Here is a 19,955-nt window from a genome sequence, read left to right on the forward strand (position 1 = left end):
GGTGCGCTCTTCTCAAACTCCGGGAGCGCCTTAAGGGACGGACGGACGGACGGACGGACTGCCTGACGGACTGCCTGCCTGCCAAGGCGTTCAATCTGCAGGGGCCACTGCAAGTGGCACATCGGGACGTGGAGGTTGGTTACTGTTCATTTCATCCATGCAGCTGCCAGCACTTCAGGTCACAGTCACGCCTCCACCCAAGTGAAAGAGGAGGAAGTATGTTGTGCAAAAAGTGTCATGCACATTGTGCCTCCCAACACTTATTTAGCACATCACCTATTTGATAGGACACGGCCGGCCCGGTTCATTCATTCGACTTGATCAAGTCATCATTCTGCAAAATCAGCTTTTCTCCCAGTACTCCTGCATTCCCCCACACTCCAAAAACATGTATGTTTGAAACTCTCCCACTAATCCCAATATTGCCACCATTAGGACTCGAACCCCTTCAAAATGGCTAGTCTTGATTTTGCGTATGAATTGTTATAAATCAGGATATTGTTCTATATTTTTTATTTCAAAATAAAAATATCGATCGTGGAGCACTATATCGTGATGTATCGTGAATGAATCACAGCAGGCTTTAAGATATCGGCAAATATCGTATCGAGATCCTTTGTATCGATATGATATCGTATAGTGGGAAAACTCGCGATTTACACCCCCTAATGTCGACAATAACCATGAACGTCATATGGCTGTGTTTGCTCAAGCTCTAATACTTGCAGTCCAAAAGAGTTACATCATGACGTGCGCTGATCTGACGTTTTTTGGAGTTGATCAGATTTCGGTGGCCACAAATTGAGCTTCGGCGAGCTTGAGCGAGCGAGTGAGCGAGCGAGCATTGCACGCAGCATTTCCGATCTTTGTTGTCGCGCCACCGCCGCCGCACATGCGCACATGGTCGTAGCTGTGTCAACAGCAGGTCAGCTATCCTGCGACGGGCCGCCCGCTGCTTTCTCCGTAAACAGACACTCAGGCGGAGGACCGAGGACGCAACCGCCCCCGACCAGACGCCCGGCCGGAGTCTCCGATGGATTGATCGCCCCGGCAAACTCTGACACCGTCGTCGTCGTCGTTTCCAATGGCCGCTTGTTGAGAATGGATGGTATTTGTCACGTCGCACCAAGGAAGCCTTTGAACGCCCTGTCAGCAACGACGATTCTTGGCTCATTGACGTTGGAGGTGAGTGGGCTCGCCATTTCGCTGGCTAGCATAGCGCGCTACAATGGCCAGCTAACCTGCCGGCTAGAAACAGATCGATCGTTACCCGTAGTCGAATACCTATCAAACGACTTCGACTGCGTGTGTGTTAAAGAAAAAGAAAGTACAAATGAATGTGGCATTGTGTCTTCCAATTTGATTCGATGCCAGTTGTGTGTGATGCTCACGTGAGTGGAAAATAACCCCAAAGAAATGCGACTGGACTGTTACTTGTTGACTTGCTTGAGCGTAAAGCCCGGGTTACGACTTCTTCAGTAAGGACCTAATTGATCTGAAATCGACGTCTGTACACTCATTGTAATCTAAATGTTCCTTTTAATCCCGATTCCAAATCATTTGGACGTGTCTCAACTTGGCTGGCAGTTTCTAATGTTATGCTTCTGCCATTTGTGATTGTGTCATGGTTCTCGGCTCCCATGAAAGTTGCTTGATTTCTTTCATGTTCATTCTTACTGCGTTGTAATGGGATCTCTCGATCTCCGCTCCTATTCCCGTCCCCAGTGATCTACCCATGCAATGGCAGTCTTTAGCCACCAGGTGCTCTTTGCTGTTACGAGATCCAGGTAAGCGCTTTCTTTATTTTTTTTATCTTTATTTACTCTTATCGTATAATAGTCATTTACATAAGCATGAGCAACTCACTTGATGTTGCTTCTCTGCTAACATATCGGCACAGTGGACATTTCCTATTGAAAAGTGCAGGTTTGCTTTTATTTTGGATATTTCCCCCCTCTGGTCATTAATTATTTGTTGGAGAGAATTATGTGTGAAAGAAAGAAAGAAAGAAAGAAAGAAAGAAAGAAAGAAAGAAAGAAAGAAAGAAAGGCGCTCACTCACTCTCTCCCTCCCTCCGGTTAATCATTTCAATACAGGATACCTGTGGGGGGAAGATGTTACATAAGTCTTCTGGCCAAACTACTACAATTCAGATTCAACTATCTATCAACGCTATAAGTGTTATCTCTATTGTCAACAACAGCGTCGTTATAGTTTCTGTTGTAGAATCTGCCAGCAGGTCACTTCTCATTTGATCGATGGTGCGAGTGTGAAGAGCAAATCCGGTGACTGTGGCATAGCGTTGGAGTCATGGCGCAATGATCAATTTTGAGTAGCTGCACCCCGCCCTGCGGGTTTTGCCATTTTTCCCCCCGTTTCCCACACGTTGCGTCCTCTGCTTGCAGGTGACATTTTCCAATGGGTCGTTTGTTTTCGTCTCAACTGCAATTTTTAACTCGTTGAAGGTTTCAACCTTTGCGTCGTGTCTGACCCCATTTTTGTTTTTCTTTTTTATTGTTGCCCACAGGGGGTCGTATCTGTTGTCCCAGCGGCACGGCTGCTCTTCTCTGTCTTCGAGAGCTTACCTCCACGTAGGGGCTCCACGCAACATCTCGTCATCGGCCTGCCCGCTCAGGCGCTCCCGCTACGGCCACCCTCGCTGTTACCACAACCTGGGCTGCGGCCAAAACTCTGCCCTACTGGCCCGAGCCCTGCACAGTTCTGTCGTTTGGCTCCAAGACAGTAAAAATGGGGAGACCTCACCTTCTGCCCAAAGTCCGGCATCGGACGAGAAAAAGGACACGGCCGTTGTCCAAGCGCAAACGCCCGTCGCTGCCACTCCTGGAGCCACGGCGCCGGCCGTGGCGAAGAAGGCTCTGCACCTCAGGATCGTGGACGAGCTGAAGCATTATTACAATGGCTTCCGGTTGCTCGGTATCGACACCACGGTCGCAGGAAGGATGGTGTGGAGTCTGCTGCACGGACACATCCTCACGCGTAGGGAAAGGAGAAGGGTGAGAGTTTACAGTTTTGCAGCGGCACAGAAATCACCTCAAGTTGAAGACAGTCTGGAGCATAAAAACACCGGCTGAATTGGGAATGTCAAAATACAACAGCTTCATGGAAAGCGCGACACATTGGACAAGTCACTTTTAAGGCTAAGCGACCGTTGTGTGGACGGAACAAGATGCTGAGGGATAGCCTCACGCTTGACCTACGACGACATGCACCAGTGCCGCGCTTGAACTATGTTTGGCACTTTGCAGAACTTGCGTGCCAGTCTACCTAAAGATGGGAAAGACAAAATAGCACAATGTGTTCTTTCGGTGTCCTCAGCTGCTGAGGACGTGCGCCGACCTCTTCCGTCTGGTGCCCTTCATGGTGTTCATCATCGTCCCCTTCATGGAGTTCCTCCTTCCCGTCTTCCTCAAGCTCTTCCCAGAAATGTTGCCCTCCACCTTTGAGACAGAGTCCAAAAAGGCATGTGCACGCACGCACACACAGATTATGTAACTTCAGAAATAGCTGGCGGCATAAGTATGTCTGGCCCGCCCGCGAGGCAGCCGGCCGGCCGGCCGGGGTGGTCTTATCAAAGCAATTTTGGTTGGAAGTCACGGCTCATACTTTGAATGTGTTCGTAGCGTCACCCCGACGACGGTCGTGACTGCGATACGAGGCAGCGGCCTGCCTACGCAAAGTTTTTAAAACAGTTGGAAACGCCAATAGCGGCGTTTTACCTTGGCCGTGACTTTCAGGACGCTGGCCTAAACATTGTCTGAGTTACGGTGGTTGACGGCATCTCAATGACTTTGGTTTGGATTTCCTTTTGTGCAGGAGGAGAAGCAAAAGAAGGGCCTTGCCGCAAAGCTGGAACTGGCCAAGTTTCTCCAAGAGACCATCGCTGAAATGGCTCGAAGGAACAAGGCCACGGCTCAGAGCGAGGATGAGACTCAGCGCTTCTCCACATATGTTCAGAAGGTACACCAAGAGAGTAAAGACCTTTGAAGTCGTCAGTTATCAAAGCCGTTTGCCACGGCGTGAACGTTGCTGTGTCCCAATCAGGTCCGGGGCACGGGCGAGCAGCCCACCACCAAGGACATTGTTCGCTTTTCAAAGCTGTTTGAGGACGAGCTGACACTGGAGCACTTGGAGCGCCCCCAGCTGGTCGCTCTGTGCAAACTGCTGGAGCTGCAGCCCATCGGCACCAACAACTTGTTGCGCTTCCAGCTGATGTTGCAACTCAGGACCATCAAGTCAGACGACGAGGTGAGAGGAGGAGCGAGAGATGGGAGGAATGAGTGAGAGATGGGAGGAATGGCCACGCCACTCCCTGACTAAACGTTGCGCTCGCTCGCTCGCTCGCTCGCTCGCTCGCTCGCTCGCTCCTACTTAACAGGCCTTTTCTTTTGGTACAGATGATTGCGGCCGAGGGCGTAGCGGCAATGAGTGTGTCAGAGCTGCAGGCGGCTTGTCGCAGCCGCGGGATGAGATCTCTGGGTCTTACCACGGATCAGCTCCGTCTGCAACTGCAGCAGGTAACCCATGTGATGATTTGATTGGATGGCCATACGGAGAGCCACTTAAAACACCACTCTTGTGCCCCCCCCCCCCTCCAGTGGCTGGACCTGCACCTGAATGAGGATGTTCCTCCGTCGCTGCTGCTGCTCTCCAGAGCCATGTACCTGACAGACATCAAACCCAAGGCCCCGGTCATCCCGCCTGTGCCCAAACTTGAGGTTTGCTCAATTCCTGATGCTCTGCAACTAGTTTGGGCCAAATGGCTAGTTAATGGTTTGGCATTCCATGACGAGAGACTACGGCGCAGCTTCCCAAAAAGGAAGTTAGAGTTTGCAATTTGGCCGACCACTTTACGAGTGCTAGTCCAGGTCAACCGTGTAGCGTTGCGTGCGGTGGGCTTTATTTGAGGTCTGAAACGCACAGATTAGAGCAGAGCAGAGGAGCGGTACGGCAGGGAACCTTAAGTAGTTGCACTCGAGCCCGGCTATTTGGGACATTCCGTTCAAGACCTTTCCGAGCTAAACGTAAGCCACCGATGAATTTCACGCCTGCTATTTTTGCAGAAAAGCACTCCAGTGGAGACTAACGGAGCAAACGGGGCCTCGGTGGGCTCGGACCTGCTGTCGGACCCCGCGGTCGTCGTCAAAGACAGGCCGGTGCGTACCTTCCGACCGCACGCGCCACGTTTTGCCATTTTGAAATGACTTGTTCCAGGAAGTCAAGTCAAGTGAATCCATTTCTAAATGCTCGTTGTCTTGTTGACATGTCATTGTTATGTTGCAGGCTGAGGAGATAAGGAGCAAATCTCCTCTTATGTCAGACACACCTTTAACTGCTGCCCAAGTCCTTCAGGTGAGTGGAAAGATGGGATCAAATGTCCATACAATTTGAACTCCTCACCATGAGCAAATAAATATTCACTCATTTTGTTGGAAGGACAAAGCAGTAAAGCAGCTTTTCTATCGATCGATCGATCGATCTCTCCAGTCAGTCAGTCAGTCCTTCCTGGCTTTGGCCTTTGACATTTACTATTCTGGAGCTGGTCATTTCAAAAGCAAACGTGGAATTCTGACGTTGTTGGGAGACGAAACGTTGAGCGTACCGGTCAGCACCCGTGTCAAATGGGGCCATCGAAACTTTGATCAGCGTGCGGCTATTCATAGAGCTATGGCCGTCACCCGCACCCGCACCCGCTGGAAAGGTTAAGTCACTTTTAACTGTGATGCTGTCACAAACCACCAGAGCTGCTCTTTAGAAAATGGAGTTGCGCGCTAAATCCGTTAGCTTGTCTTTCGGGAATGTTTACGTCAAGGTAATGGAATGTCTGTTGATTCAAATTTGGGGTTGTTACAGTAGCTGAGTTTTCTCTCTCTCTCTCTCTCTGCCTCCCTCTCCGCGGCAGGCTAAAGCAGCAACCGAAGTGTCCCAGAAGAGTAAGATGAGCGCCAACGGTGTGTAAAGAGTCTGGACTCAACAGGGGAAATGAATCTAGGCAGCCCAGAGCCATTGACAACGGATCTTTCTTGCGCCTAATTGAGCCGAGGGAGGCTCGCTGAAGACGTTAACTGGCGCTCTGGATTCCAGATCGGCTTTCTTTCCTCCCCGTTGCCAGCTTTCACTTACTTGCAGTTGCAGGATCTTGACCTCCAATTTGTGCCGGTGGCAACACTCTCGAAATTTCAGCCTGGCTACTGCCTCAACGGGTGCCTCCCTCTTGTTGGATTCCTCCTCCTGTAAATTTGTAAATGTTGTGTATAGTCGTCATTGGTGTCGTAGGGTTTGCTATGCAAACTGGAGACCTGAACAAAGCTCCCATTGTATGCCCGTCGGTTGCTCCTGTTCAACACGAGACACAGAGCTACTCAAGACGTCCAGCTCCATCCTTTTCCCCGTAGCACGTAGTGATGTGCAGGGTTGACAGGAAGAGGTTCCACGGTGATGTATTTATCAAAAGAAGTGTCACTCCTTTCACGCAGACAAGATTGAGGCCAAACAAATCTGCCTTACTTCATGCGATTATACCACAATGTAAAGTTTTGTTTCAAATGGAGAGGCTGAAGTGAATATATTTGTTATTCAGAAAAACATTTATCTATTTATAAAATGTCCCAATGCGTTGACCTTAAATCTAAAGGCCTAAGCTTACGCAAAGTCTACTTCATAGTGTCCTGTATTTATGTGATTTGATTTGATCAGGTTTAGTCACCCAAGTGGATATCATTGGATCGATTTTCTGTTTATCCATGGGCATGAATTGCATTATTGTTGGAAGTGTCTTCAGAGCGCTGCTCATTTGAAGCCTTGCACAAGAGCTATTGTTTGCAGTTCCATGTCATGCAGTTCTCAGAAACCGTTCCAAAACATCTCACAAAGTCCCATGGTTTTAGGTGAACTATTTTTACAATAGTTGAGTCCTATTTGTTTTCATAGTGTATAGTTAGTCCTCTGGGGAATGAAAATCATCCGGAATTCATTTAAAAGGCACAAATGGCTTGTGATCAGAAATTGTTTATATTGCATCTCCCCCCCCCCCCCATTTAAACTTGTTAGTACTGTGTACTGCTTGATTATGGTAAGAGTTTGAAGCCCATGTTCATGTTATGTTTCATCTATCTGGTTGAACCGCATTTCGACCGCTCCTGCATTGGAAATAAACAAATGTACTCCTAGTTATGAAGTTGTTCTTTTTTGCACAAATCCATGCTATCGATTCGTGCTTACAGTTTTTGGGAAATGTGTCAAGAACTATATAGATGGTTCTTATGGCTGTTTAAAAAAAAAAAAAGACTAATTCCTGTCACATAATGTAAATATAAAAATGTCATAAAAAGTAATCATGAAATACACTTACCGTAATTTCCATACCGTAAGCCTTTGGGATTTCAAACTTGTTAGCTAGTCTGCAAAGCCATATATTACATATATGCAGAGCGGGCTTGCTTGCTTGCTAGGCGCGTCAGAGTCACCTGTGGCGGCGATAAAGCCATATTTGCAGTAGGACTGCAGAAATTAAATGCAGCTTTCCTTTTCTTAGACGTCGTAGCCTCTTCTTCTTCTTCTTCTTCCGTCTCCTCATTGAGCTTTTTTTCCAAACATCTCGATTTCTTGCTCCTATTTGCTTGCTTCGCGGGGCTGGACTGGGGTGACATGTCACGTGACCGAGACGAGCCACAGCTGCGCCGACGGACGTCATTGGGAGAGAATCGACACATTTTTCAAAATAAATCCAGACTCATTTTTGCTAGCTCGACTGGGGAAACATGTCACGTGACCGGGACGAGCGAATTCATTGATGGTCAATATATATATAAAGAAATAAAAATAAAAAAAAAATGTTTGTTTTTCTGCGCGGCTTGGCGGCCCGGTACCAAGTGACCCACGGACCGACCGGTCCGCGGACCGGGGCTTGGAGACCCCTGCTCAAGCACACTGCTCTGGCAGAGGAAGCATTTGGGGAAACAGTTTGGATTTGGTTTGAATTTAATGACTGAAATGGAGCGCTAAGCCAAAGCTGGCAGGTCCGGCCGGGCCCGTCAACGGCACACTAAACAACGACAGGTCAAGTCCGACACAAAAGAAAGAGTAAGGCTGCCATCTTCCAAAACAAACCATCTCAAACACCTTTCTTTAGGAAAATTCAACCTTGCAAAAAAAGACAGACAGTCTATGAGTGACAGGCTTCTTCTTCTTCTTCTTTCCTTTTTTTTTTTTAACATCTAGCAACAACATCAATGGAGGGTGTGGCCCCTCACAGTGCAGCTACCTACCTACGCTGCGTGTATGTTAACAAAAGTGTACCTTTGAGTCAGATAAATACACAATGCGCTCTCAATTGAGGCCTTTGGCGCCATTGCATCCAGCTCTAGCATTTCATTCTGCTTGCTTCAAAAGGGGGAGGGCGGTGGGTCGGGTGGGCCGGGCGGTTCTGCGTGTTTTGTTTCTAAAATAGATGGACCGGCGGCAGTCTCTTCAAATGAAACAATGATCCTAAAATATTTACACATCTACACACAGAGCAAGCTGCTTGTTTGCAACTTTTAAAGCAGACGATGGGTATCAGTGCAAAAGGACAAATCAAGTTTAAAACATCCAAATCAAATCTAAAAAAGAAAAATACACGGCCAAGGTAAAATGGAAGCTGCTTTCACCATTGAGAGAGACATCCATATAAATAGAGATGAAGAAATCACCACCACGTTCAGATCAAACAGTTTCAGGACAGACAGGAGCAAATGAATGGACTTCAACATGGCACGTTTTCATCGGCTAGACCGACCGAGAGAGATCCAGCCGGCTCGCCGGCCGCTTTCGCCATTCCATTTGGCTTCAAAGTATCAACGGCCGACTCACCTTGCTAAAACGAACATTTAAAAAAAGAAGGGGGAGAAAATAAAAGGATCAAAAGGCCCAAGATGGCTTCAAGTCAAGGTGTCCCGGCTTTGGCTCCAAACGTCAGCCCGTTTGCCGCCTGCCCGGACACAAGTACTCGAACCTTCCTTCTGTGCGGCCGCTGCTCACTCCACCGGGCTCTTCCCGTGACCCGAATTGCGGGTAGCTAAACTACCTAAACCACAAGCAGACACAAACATTTTGAAAACGTTTTACAATGTTTTGGGAGCTTAAGATCAGGGGATGCTTTGAGAAGAATTGTGAAGCCCTTTGAGACCGCTTGTGATTTAGGCCGATACAAATCAACTTGACTTGACGATTTGACGCGCATACCTGCTTGTGGACTTAGCATCACATGTTGAGGCCTTTTCTTCTTCTCCTCCTCCTCCTCCTCCTTCAACAGTGAACTCTGGAATTTCAACACAGGTGAGTGTCCAAAAAGGTTCCACATCTCATTCATTGACTTCCAATTCAATTCGTACTTGTTTCTCTCTGGAATTCCTCAAGAGGCCCGATGAGGAGGAGGAGGAGGAGGAGGAGGAGGGAGGGAGGTTTTCCATTTTCGTATTTCCTGCCCGACCAGATAGGGAAGGAGAAAAAAAAAAACACAAATCAAAATGGAATCCATCCGTCAGTGACACGAAGACGCAATTTGTTTTGAAGTGAACCTCTGTAGAGCTGACAGTCCTTCTTGATGTGAGCCCTGGAGCCACACAGGAAGCAGCAGCGCGGCTCGGGAGCGTCGCGCCACCGCCAGCGTTCGCTTTTGTGTCTGGACGCCGGGTCGTCGGCCGCGTCCGCTCGCTCAAGCGCGTTGTCGGGCCTTCTGTCCGAGTCGTGCCTGTGCCTGGACCTGCAAGGAAACACTGGCGTAGCGCTCCTTTGGGTTCCCAGCCTGCGCCTGCGGCTGTGGCGCCTGTGGCGGCGGCAGCGACACTCACTTCCTGCGCATGGGGCAGTCTTTCATGAAGTGACCGATCTTGCCGCAGATACGGCAGCAACGGTCGTTGGGGGCCACTTCTCCTTCGGTCAGGACTTGAGGGTCGAAAAAGTACTCCTGGCGATCACGCAAATTCAAGTTAGCTTCCCGTCTCTGCACTTGAACCCAAAACTACATTTTGTACGTAATGAATCACAAGTGACTTGGCCCAAAGCTAAAAGCGTGACCCAAGTGGCCGGCCTTGATCTTCTGCGCAAGTCGCCGGCAGAGATGACGTTTTCATTTTGCTCTTTTGAGGATGATGAATCGGAATCAGAATCAAAGACCAACCATCTGACGAGGGTACTCGGGCGGAAAGGCCTGGACAGGGGTGCCGAACACAGTTCTGCCATTGATGAAGGCCTTCATGATGAAATTGGTCACTGTATTGGTCAAAATGAAAAGGAGGCTGTCAAGCGACAACGTGAACAAAACATGAGAACGGAGCAAGAGGAGCTTTTACTTTTCCTGGACAGACCGGCACCCAGATTGTGATTGAGGTCAAACGGATCTGCGGTGCGAAAAACAACGAGAGTTGACGGTCAACAAAGGGCACCAAAGCCAACCCAGCTGCTCTGCGGCACCTTCGATGACGATGTATTTGGACGTCCACTGCTTGTTGAAGGTGGTGAGGCGGGCTTTCTGCCGGGTGCACACCACGTGCTCTTTAAAATCAAAGTCCTCCGTGTAGAAGCGGAGGAGGCCCAGCCACAGTTGGCCCACACTCTCGGTGTTCTTTCCGTACTGCGGCCAGCGACTCGGCTGCGGGTGGATCAAGCGTGAGCAGTCAGCGGGACGGGATGCAACGCAACGCAGACACCAGCCAGCCCGCCTAAGATACCACCGACCAGTGCTTTTAAGTCTTCAAAGAAATACACGTTCCAGCCGTCGGCCAACACCTCCGGCTTCTTGTCACCGTCGTAAAGCTGCAAAACACACACAGGTGAGGTGCTTTGGATTTCTATCTTTTCTTGCGGATTCATTTTGTTGCAAGGTACCTCCTGTAGCACGGGTATAAGAGGCGGTTCCCTCTGCTGAAGGAAGAAGAGAACCATGAGGGTGTAGGCGTAAGACGAGAGACTGCCGCGCGAAGCGTCGCCGATGTCGCAAATCTGGAATGGGAGCCCAATGATGAAGAAGCAGCGAACATTCAACCGCAGCCACGCAGGCAGCCAGGCAGTCAGCCAGGCAGGCAGCCACGCAGGCAGGCAGCCAGCCACGCAGGCAGGCAGGCAGGCATACGCACCTTGGCAAACACCTTCATGACGTAGCACAGGATCTTCACTCTCCTGTCGATGGCGGCGTACAACGCCAGCAGGCGCGTGTTGTGCAGAGCCTCGGGGTGAAAGGCAGCCTCAAATTGTGCGTCCTTTACCAAACAAATTGCTGTGGACTTCCTACCAGTCTGTTGTAAAGGCTTATGTCTCCCTCCAGACCGGTGCGGACGTGGTAGAACTTCACAATGGGCACTTTGGCGGTGGTAATTGGCAGGATGTTCCTCAAATCTGAGGACAGATGAGATGATGAGGCACCAAAAAAGAACAAGCCACAATGGATCAAATGCTCTTTACCTGGATGTTTCCTGAGGAGCTTTGCAAGACGCTCGATCACATTGATGCAGTCAACATCCTGAGGAGGAGCGTCTTTACTTTACGGTCATTTTTCAAGTATAGCTTTTGGCAAGCGACACAATTCACGCTTTTGCTTGCTGCTCTTAATGGTTGGTGAGATGGGTGAGATCTCTTTAGAATCAATGATTCTATCAACCACTGATTCATCGGATACAATTTGATTTGCATAAAGTGTAACCAAAAGACATTTTGCCCCATTAGACTGGTTTTGAAGCAATGATTTTGTTGGCTTGGTATTATTTGGTGATTAAAAAACAAAAGCAATTTCACGCAGGAAAGATTGATGACGATGATGATGAGAGAGGTCATTATAACGGTGAGGTGAAATGTTGATACCATTTCATGGCTGCCACTTTTCCAAGCACAGCATGTAAATATGACACCAAGATGACGTACGTCAATGTTGTCCTGGCCCTCTCGCACCATGCAGATGTCCAGGTCACTCTGTCGGAAGCCAAAGCCATTTTTGGAAGAGCCAAAGAGCTGCAGACGTGCACCTGTCCACAAAAGAAACAGTTGAAGTAGGATTTGAGTCAAGATTGAAACGCTGCTCACGGTCGACTTCACCAGGGAACTGTCGCCTGACAAAGATCTCCAGATCTTGCAGGATGCGCTCTCTGACGGCCACTTCCAAGTCATCCGGGGCAAAGTCCACTGGAAAGACAGCGGTTTCATCTCTCACCGGTCAAGTCGTCCATGACGAGCCGAGAGTGCGCGTGCGCACGCGCCTTTGCTCACCAAAGCACTGCTCACACACTAGGTCCAGCACGCTGAGGAAGTCGGCCGTCATCGGGGGCAACGGCGGCAAGTCCACCTTTTTGAAATCCTCCGGACAATCTTTCTTCAAGTGGCCGTCGCGCTTGCACAAGCTGCACACGACCATGTGTGTCTGAAAGCAATCATCGTCATCATCGTCATCATCGTCATCTTCATCATCATCATCATCAAAACCAACCTTTCCTCTGGTGAAAGCATGCTTGCTGAATTGGTATGACTTTGTGCTCTGCGCGTGGACTACTTGATTTTCTGGGAGCTCATTTTCAACAGTGTCCCGTTGGCACGCAGGTGAGGCCACGGCAGGCGCCAGCTCTTCCTCCTCTGAAGCGGGCGTGTCCAAATCCGGAGGTTCCTCATCAGACAAAAGCTCCTCCCCCGAGATCTCGTCCACGGGGAAAATCTCCTCATCCTCCGTGGTGAAGCTGTCCAAGTGACGTCTGGCGCCGTGCGCCCGGGCGTCGTCGTCCTCTTCTTCCTCGGAGAAGCTGCTTTTGCCCAAGTCCGCCTTTTCCTTCTCCCCTTCCGAGTCGCTGCCTTCTTCAATTTCCTCCTCTTCCTCGACGATGCAGTCGGAATCTTCGGGACCGTTTTGGGAGTCCGTGCTCGGCTGACTCGAGGTGGCGCCGCCCGCCTTCCCCTCAGACGGAGGTGCCGCGTCGAGGGGCAGCGCAAAGTACTTGTAGGTTGTTTTGAGGCAATGGAGGATGTAGTCGTACATTTGCTGGCTGTTGACGGAGCGCGCCACGTTCCTCTTGACGGCAAACGGGTCTGGAAAAGCCACAAGCGAGTGTTTGGTACCGAGCGGTGGACGCGGGCAATCGCGCAAATCCACTTTACCCTCCACGGCCATGCGTTTCTTGGGCCAGTCCTTCAACTCCCGAGAGAGGACGGCGCCGGTCCGTACGCCGATGACGTTGTCGGCCATGTTGAACTCCAGGGAATAGAAACGGAGCATTTCCACCCAGAGCGCGCCCATCTCGGCAGGGGGGCCAGGGCTTTGGAAAACCAGCGGAACCTAAAGCAATTCAGACGTTGAATTGTCACAAGTACTGTTCAAAAAACAAAAGGCACCCAATGTGATTGAGCAATTGAGCTGTGGCCGTCTGTTACCTTTCCCCTCAGGCAAGAGCCCTCCGCTGGCTGCGGCGCGTCCTTGCTGGAACAAGTCCACTGCAAGTGTCCATCCTCCACGCACACAAGGTTGAAGTCGGAAAGCTTGCTCAGCGAAAAGGTCTTGATCTGAAAAAGGACGCACCGTCAGAACGGAGTGTGAAAATCGGACCGGGCGCACTCAAAGTGAACCACAAACCGCTTGATTGAGATAGGTTGGCAAGAGGGCTTCCTTGCGCTGTTGTAGAAAGAAGATGACCATGAGGGCAAAGACGTACGGGGGTAGCCCACCCTCCTCCGCGCGGTCAATTTGACAGATCTAAAACAAAGGCAACGTTCAGCGCTCTCCTTTTGGGAAAAGGACCATTGGTGGAGAGCGTTCATCACCCTCGCCCAACGCCGCAGTCCAAGAACCAGCGGCGGGAGGAGCTGCTCCCGCTTGGCGAGGGAAGCCAGATAAGCCGTGCTTTGGAAGGCATTTTCATTCCCGGCGCTCACTTTGCACAGAAGACCACTGTGAAGAGAAGGGGGGGGAAAAAAACGCTCCCATGTCATTGTTGAGTTCACGGCAAAGTCAACTCCATGCTTCTTTGCCCTTGAACGGCTGCCAGTGCTAAGCACGCAGGCACGCACCTCTTCTTTTCTTTGCACATCACCACGGGCACACGAGCATGAAAGTCAGCTTCCAGATCAACAAAAAGAGCTGAGGACAGAAAGAGCGTCGTCGTCACTTGCATAACATTTGTGTTGTGCTCAATCGAATCGATCTTTACTGTCATTGTCACACATGTACAATGAAGACAAAGGACGAGGTGACTCACGGCTCCCGGCCAGGCACTCCTTGACCGACAACAGGACATCTGGCTGATGCATCTGTGAAGACATTCCATTTCAAAGCCATAGACGTCAGATGAAAAGAGAACGCAAAAAAGTTCAAGTCCCAACTTGCGGGCGGGCGGGCGGGCCTACTCACGTGAGGCGGATAGCGGATGTCCACGTTGACATCGGAATCCTTGAATCCAAACTTGGTGCAGGACGATCCGTACAAGCGAAGCCTGATCTCTACAGACGAGGAAGTGCGTCGGTAACCAATCCCGCTCGGCGCTACCTTTGCTCTCGATAAGCACTCACCGGGTAGGACGGAAAGGAGAACATCTTGCATGAGGGACACGACACCGCGCCTCGTCTCCACATCGCCGTCATCCATTCCGTGCTGGCTGACCACAGCCTCTAAGGCGGCGGTCAACGCGCCAACGTGCTCGGGGCCAGGCGGCAGGATCTCGGTCAGCATGGTGTGCTCTTTCTTCTCCTGCAGACAAGAACGTCACACGTGGGCATCGGGTTTTGTCGCGCGTGGCCGGGCGGGCCAATCGGTCGGCTATTCTCCCTCACCCTGAGCCTCCGCTTGTGCCGCTTGTCTCGGACGTGCCGGTTAGCATCAGACAGCGAGTCCAGAAGGACGTCGCAGAGGGTGCAGGTGTAAAGTGCGTTAGGCTTGCTGTTGGACTTCTGTTTCATAGAAAAAGGTTGGATGTGCAAAACAAGAATTTACAGGATAACCCAAAAGGATTGGTACATAATCAGTCATTTCCATGAACAAGCAAATATCCCACGTCACAATAGATATTTATTTATTGGGTTCTTTCTTTATTATTTATTCATCACTCATATTATTTATTTATGCCTTCTTGTTTTTATTTTGTGTCGTCTACTTGTATGTCTATCGTGTACTATGTCTCGTCACCGTGGGATAGAGAGGAAACGGAATTTCGGTTTCTTTGTGTGTCTTGACATATGAAGGGATTGACAATAAAGCTGACTTTGACATGTCCTCACTTGCCTGATGCTTTACATTTTATTTTTATGGCAATTAACCAATTATGTTAATATAATGGATGGATGGATGGATGGATGGATGGATGGATGGATGGATGGATGGATGGATGGATGGATGGATGGATGGATAAAATCTATTTTAGTTGTAAAATATTGTCGCAACTAAAATAGGTTTGAGAACATTATGCACAACTAATGTGATTGTTATGAAAAAAGATTTCTTTCAATAGCAAACTGGGAATTTTTGTGAGGTATCTTAGCAGGACTACATTCAGTCAAAGTGCGCGCACGTACCTTCTTGTGAATGCCATCTTTACCGAGACGCATTTCAGCTTGCCGCAGTGCTTGCAGATCTTTGGCTGAGAGTGACGACTCTTCGCTCGCGAGGTCCTGGTCCTCTTCAGCAAAATGTCTGCGCTTGTGTCTCGGTCGACGTCTTCTTCCTTTTAGAACAAAACCAAAGCACGTTTGCCAGATGAAAAAGGGACTGGCAGTGCATTGACTTTTTCAGGGAAGGACGTGTTCAAATTGCCCGTTAGCACAGCCTTGGTCTCCAAATAAAATGTCCAGACTTCCTCACTTGATTGTGCAGGTGCCACAGAGCAATGTGATCCAAAACATGCATTTTGCCTGAAATCCCACCTGCATTTCCTCCGTCAGAGGTATCCCTCCTCCACGTGTCCCTGTCCTCATATGGACCTCCATCACGGACACTCTTCCCCCACTGTTGATGGATATGCTCTCTCCAGGTCTCTTCTCGAGTCCCGCCGCTGTTTTCCGGACTCCAGAACCGATGTAGATCATCCCTCTGCAAGGGGCTGTGGCCGCCTCGGAAGGCTCCGGGGGAATAAGCCAAGGGGCCGAGTCCCCCCCTATTGGGGCTGGACCAGTACGGCCCTCCCTGGTTCTTCTTGCCTTGCACTCCTCCATCCATTCTGAAGGGCTGTCCTCGATTGTGCTCCTGGTTCCTCCGGCCATCTGAAGCTGCTCCCCGGCTACCTGGCCTTGCCCGGTTGTGCCTGTCCGAGTTCTCCATCATGTGCTAAAAGCTAAAACTATAAAGCAATGAAAGGTTCAGTCAACGCATAACTCATAATTGCTTTGTGTGCCAGTATGTTGACCATGAGCGATTTCAACCAAAAGTAGGACCCTGAAGAAGTTTCACTATCTCTCACGGGTCAAATGTCACAGTGTGTGACTCTGGATCTATCTAACTATTCTGGGAGAAGTGGTTATCTGACGGCAGCAGAGAGAGTGGTGCCAATGTTTGTGCCTTCCGTTGTTATTTACATCTGTCGAGTGATGAAACATGTGCCTCAGCATTGAGAAGCAGCCAGCCAGCCAGCCAACCATGTCGTCAACAAGTTTCAAGCCCCCGACTCAAACTATGCCGGGTCTTGTAAACGTTGTCATTTGAATCTTTAGCACCGAGCGCTTGACGGTGAGAGGAGCCAAATGCAGCCCCAACTAAGAGTCCAAACTCTCCTTCTTACGAGATTGTTATGTCATGGCGTTAGGGTGGACTAGCATGCTAACGTGTGCGCACTAGTTCGGCTTCTGACTTTCGCTTCTTCTTCTACTTCCACGAGTTGAAGGAGGATTATATTCCCATTGAACGTGCACGGAAACAAACGAATAACACAAATGTAGGGGACCGTTAGATCAACAATCACGGTGAAGGCCGTTGTTAGCCGTGTAGCATCCTAAGCTAAGCTACGCTACCGATTGCTAACCCCTTAGCAACTGACGCTAGCTTTGCTTTGTTTTTCTGACAATTCAGCTCGTAAGTAGGCCAACGACAATACGCCAGTACTTGGTAGATATAAAGGTCACGTCCGTACCTTTAAAATGTGGATAGAGGACATACTTGAAGCCTGTTTGTGGGCCGGACTTTTTTTCCTCTTTTCTTTTTTTTTTTCCAAAGCCGCGCTAGCATTGAGTTTTGAAAGTGCACGGCTTGACTGGGGATAGGACAGGACCGGCCGGGCAGGACAGACAGGCAGGCAGACAGGCAGCCACGCAGGCAGGCAGTGTTGTGTTCACGTTCCGCCCGCCACAGCAAAAAGCAACGCACGACTCTTTCGTTCCATCGCGACATTAAACAAACACACACACATGAATAAATATCGCTAAAATTGAAAAGCAAACTAAATGTGCCACCTTCTTAAATGTCATTCTTTGTTGATATTTGTGTTCTTTTTCTTTGGATTCTTCCGATGTTGTTGTTGTTGTTGTTATTATTATTATTATTTTGAACCCCTCGAGTTGGTAAGCCTTTTTTTTGGTTTGAGTTGACATACGGTGCCCATGAGCTAATTCCGAGTTCAATTGTTTTGGTCCGGTTCTCATCGCCATGGTAACGAGGCGAGTGAAGCGGGGAAGACCCCGGGAAACGGGAGGGCGACTCCCTCTTCACCTTGGGCTCACTGGCTCGCTCCATCCTCGTCTGGGCTACAGTGAAGATGGTGCTCGTGAAGCGGGGTGGCGGCGGCGGCAGCGGCGGCGGCGGAGGTTCCACACGGGTCCGGGTGGAGCGCTACCGAAAGCAGAAACTTGTGTCCAGATCAATCTGGAGTGAGTCCGGTTTGGAGGAGGATTTGGCACGTTCCCCCACTCCTCATCCAGCTTCGTCACCTCTGCGTGTGGACGAACCGGAGGGGGAAGCGTCCAACTGGTACCTCCAGTACGGTGATGTCGGCTACAGGATCCAGAAGGAGAGGGAGGCTCTGTTTTATCCGTGCAATAGTCTTGCTCTCCAGCCACAAGTAGGTTCACATTCAGAGGAGGACGAATGCTGTCCTTCAACCGCCGATTCAACTCCTTCGCCTGTGGAAAAGTAACCAAAATGGATCTCAAATGATTCTTTCCCCATTCAAATGGATGGAAATGGCATCAATCCATGCACGCACTCCCCCGAATTGACACATTTTTTTTATGAGGAAAACATATTGTACTTTAGACTCGACTCGTTTTAGCGTCAAAACGATCATTAAAGTTTCGCTGTTGTCGCCTTGGCCACCAGGAGGCAATCTCCAAACACAAACAAATTTGAATACATACATTGGAATAAATCACTTGGCAAGATGCAGAAATATTTTTCGAAAATAAATGTTGAGTATTGTCGTCTGTCCACGTTTTGCTCCTACCATTGTGTTTTAAAAACAAGTGCGCCTTTGGATTTTTGGGGTTTGTTCCTGACGTGGATAGTTGTTCATTTCATGGGGGAAGTCATATGTATATGTACAGTAATGATGCACATACTGTCTGCTTGCTTCTACCTAGAGTCAAGCCCGATTGTGTCAATCACTCGGTTTGATTTATAGGTGACAGCCGAGGCGCGCTGCAAGCTGGTCAGCTGGCTCATCCCACTGCACAAGCACTTGCGCCTATCCTTCGAGTGCTGCTGCCTGACTGTAAACATCATGGACAGGTTCTTGGCGTGCACGCCGGTGGCCGACGACTGCTTTCAGCTTCTGGGTGTCACGGCGCTGCTCCTTGCCAGCAAAAAGGTAGTGTCCGTTCAGAAGATGGAAAGTCGGAGGCATCTGGCCGCCGCATGCAGACTCGAAATGACTGGTTGAATGGCATCCGTCCGTCCGTCCGTCCGTCCCAGGTGGAGGTGTGCTCCCCCAGCATCAGTCACCTCCTTTCGCTGTGCTGCAACACCTTCACCAGGGAGCAGCTCTGCAACCTGGAGTGTCTCATCCTCCTGCGCCTCCACTTCCGCCTGGGCGCGCCCACCCTGGCCTTCTTCTTGGACTGCCACGCCAATCGCACGGACAGCGCCAACGGGCCTCGCAAGCGTTGCCGCAGCCTGGCCCAAAAGGTGTGTGAGCTGAGCCTGGCCGATTCCGCCTTCGATAAATACGTTCCGTCTGTGACCGCCGGCTGCGCGCTGAGCCTGGCGCGCGAGTTACTCCAGGCTGATCGCGTCAGCTGCCATTCAGAGGGTGAATTCCACCGCTGCATGATGGAGGAACCGCCAGGCAAAGCAGAAAGCACTTTGGCCCGGGAGTGCAGAGACAATCTGAGGCTGCTGCTTGCTCTTAACAAGGAGTCGCTGAGTGGAGATGAATACGTTTGAACGGCAGCACGTGCTCTGGAAATTCTGGCCGTAGCCATCCGTACACACTAGTCAGTCACACAATCCATTTCGTGTTCGACTATGTACAAGCAAGGCAACATTTCACACTGACTACATTTGGCAGCACATTGAGACCATTGTTATTATTATTATTTTCCTGTGTCAATGTCAGTGTTGTCCAAATGTTTTGATTTGAGTGATTGTCTCTAATGCTAGGTGGGGGTGTCCGCAATGAAGGAGCAGACTAAAGTACTCCGTAAAACGTCCTTTGTGAAATACATTTTGGAATAAAATGCTTTGTCTGAATAAATGAGTCATTTCAACAATCTATTTCTGCATGGGAGTATAATATGACCCCCAATTTCGTGAGGCTTTCTGAAACTGCAACCTCGTTTTCCATTAAAGCTCATCATTTGACTGAAATGATGATTGCAGTCCTAAACATGGTTGTTGTATTCTTCCACTCCACTTGATCTGGCTATGGGGCAGCTCGACCTGCTGACCGCCCGCCCGCCGGCACAGGTGCATTCAGCGTGAAGGGCCCACTGGACTTCTCCTCTTGTTTGCTAGCTTAAGTAATTGCTTGCTGGTGGAAAGGCCTCTAGTATCTGTCACGGCCGTGTTTGCCCAA

General features: G+C 49.8%; 3 protein-coding genes and 1 long non-coding RNA gene across 5 annotated transcripts; 2 read left to right on the forward strand and 2 right to left on the reverse strand.

Moving 5' to 3' along the window:
- The first annotated feature begins 159 nt into the window (after nucleotides 1–159).
- Nucleotides 160–7,187, forward strand: letm2 (leucine zipper-EF-hand containing transmembrane protein 2). Its single transcript, XM_061278845.1, has 11 exons — nucleotides 160–1,185; nucleotides 1,726–1,787; nucleotides 2,528–3,014; nucleotides 3,337–3,480; nucleotides 3,835–3,978; nucleotides 4,063–4,266; nucleotides 4,416–4,535; nucleotides 4,617–4,736; nucleotides 5,082–5,174; nucleotides 5,302–5,370; nucleotides 5,921–7,187. Exons 2-11 carry the CDS (start codon nucleotides 1,741–1,743, stop codon nucleotides 5,975–5,977), a joined length of 1,485 nt encoding a protein of 494 aa, XP_061134829.1. The 5' UTR covers nucleotides 160–1,185; nucleotides 1,726–1,740; the 3' UTR covers nucleotides 5,978–7,187.
- On the reverse strand, nucleotides 7,041–7,814 carry LOC133154267 (uncharacterized). Its single transcript, XR_009714451.1, has 2 exons — nucleotides 7,485–7,814; nucleotides 7,041–7,418 (listed from the first exon to the last, which is right to left on the reverse strand). It is a non-coding gene; the product is annotated as an uncharacterized LOC133154267 (long non-coding RNA).
- Nucleotides 7,815–7,980: 166 nt separating this feature from the next.
- Nucleotides 7,981–17,226, reverse strand: tut7 (terminal uridylyl transferase 7). Of its 2 annotated transcripts, XM_061278843.1 has the most exons (29): nucleotides 17,082–17,226; nucleotides 15,883–16,295; nucleotides 15,535–15,683; nucleotides 14,797–14,913; nucleotides 14,536–14,713; nucleotides 14,378–14,466; nucleotides 14,226–14,277; nucleotides 14,038–14,107; nucleotides 13,792–13,918; nucleotides 13,604–13,723; nucleotides 13,405–13,533; nucleotides 13,132–13,309; nucleotides 12,473–13,062; nucleotides 12,256–12,406; nucleotides 12,085–12,171; nucleotides 11,914–12,014; nucleotides 11,458–11,515; nucleotides 11,288–11,391; nucleotides 11,133–11,222; nucleotides 10,885–10,998; nucleotides 10,735–10,812; nucleotides 10,471–10,648; nucleotides 10,350–10,397; nucleotides 10,178–10,269; nucleotides 9,849–9,964; nucleotides 9,576–9,760; nucleotides 9,390–9,478; nucleotides 9,241–9,316; nucleotides 7,981–9,082 (listed from the first exon to the last, which is right to left on the reverse strand). In XM_061278843.1, exons 2-29 carry the CDS (start codon nucleotides 16,277–16,279, stop codon nucleotides 9,033–9,035), a joined length of 3,813 nt encoding a protein of 1,270 aa, XP_061134827.1. In that variant the 5' UTR covers nucleotides 16,280–16,295; nucleotides 17,082–17,226; the 3' UTR covers nucleotides 7,981–9,032. The 2 variants fall into 2 exon arrangements, with proteins under 2 accessions (XP_061134827.1, XP_061134828.1); XM_061278844.1 differs by lacking the exons at nucleotides 7,981–9,082; nucleotides 9,241–9,316; nucleotides 9,390–9,478 and having other exon boundaries at nucleotides 9,581–9,773.
- Nucleotides 17,227–17,284: 58 nt separating this feature from the next.
- On the forward strand, nucleotides 17,285–19,717 carry LOC133154266 (cyclin-O protein B). The gene is made up of 3 exons (XM_061278846.1): nucleotides 17,285–18,005; nucleotides 18,564–18,749; nucleotides 18,854–19,717. Exons 1-3 carry the CDS (start codon nucleotides 17,703–17,705, stop codon nucleotides 19,322–19,324), a joined length of 960 nt encoding a protein of 319 aa, XP_061134830.1. The 5' UTR covers nucleotides 17,285–17,702; the 3' UTR covers nucleotides 19,325–19,717.
- The last annotated feature ends 238 nt before the right edge of the window (nucleotides 19,718–19,955 follow it).

This window comes from Syngnathus typhle, linkage group LG5 (genome assembly GCF_033458585.1).
Source record: "Syngnathus typhle isolate RoL2023-S1 ecotype Sweden linkage group LG5, RoL_Styp_1.0, whole genome shotgun sequence".
NCBI classification, from domain to species: domain Eukaryota; kingdom Metazoa; phylum Chordata; class Actinopteri; order Syngnathiformes; family Syngnathidae; genus Syngnathus; species Syngnathus typhle.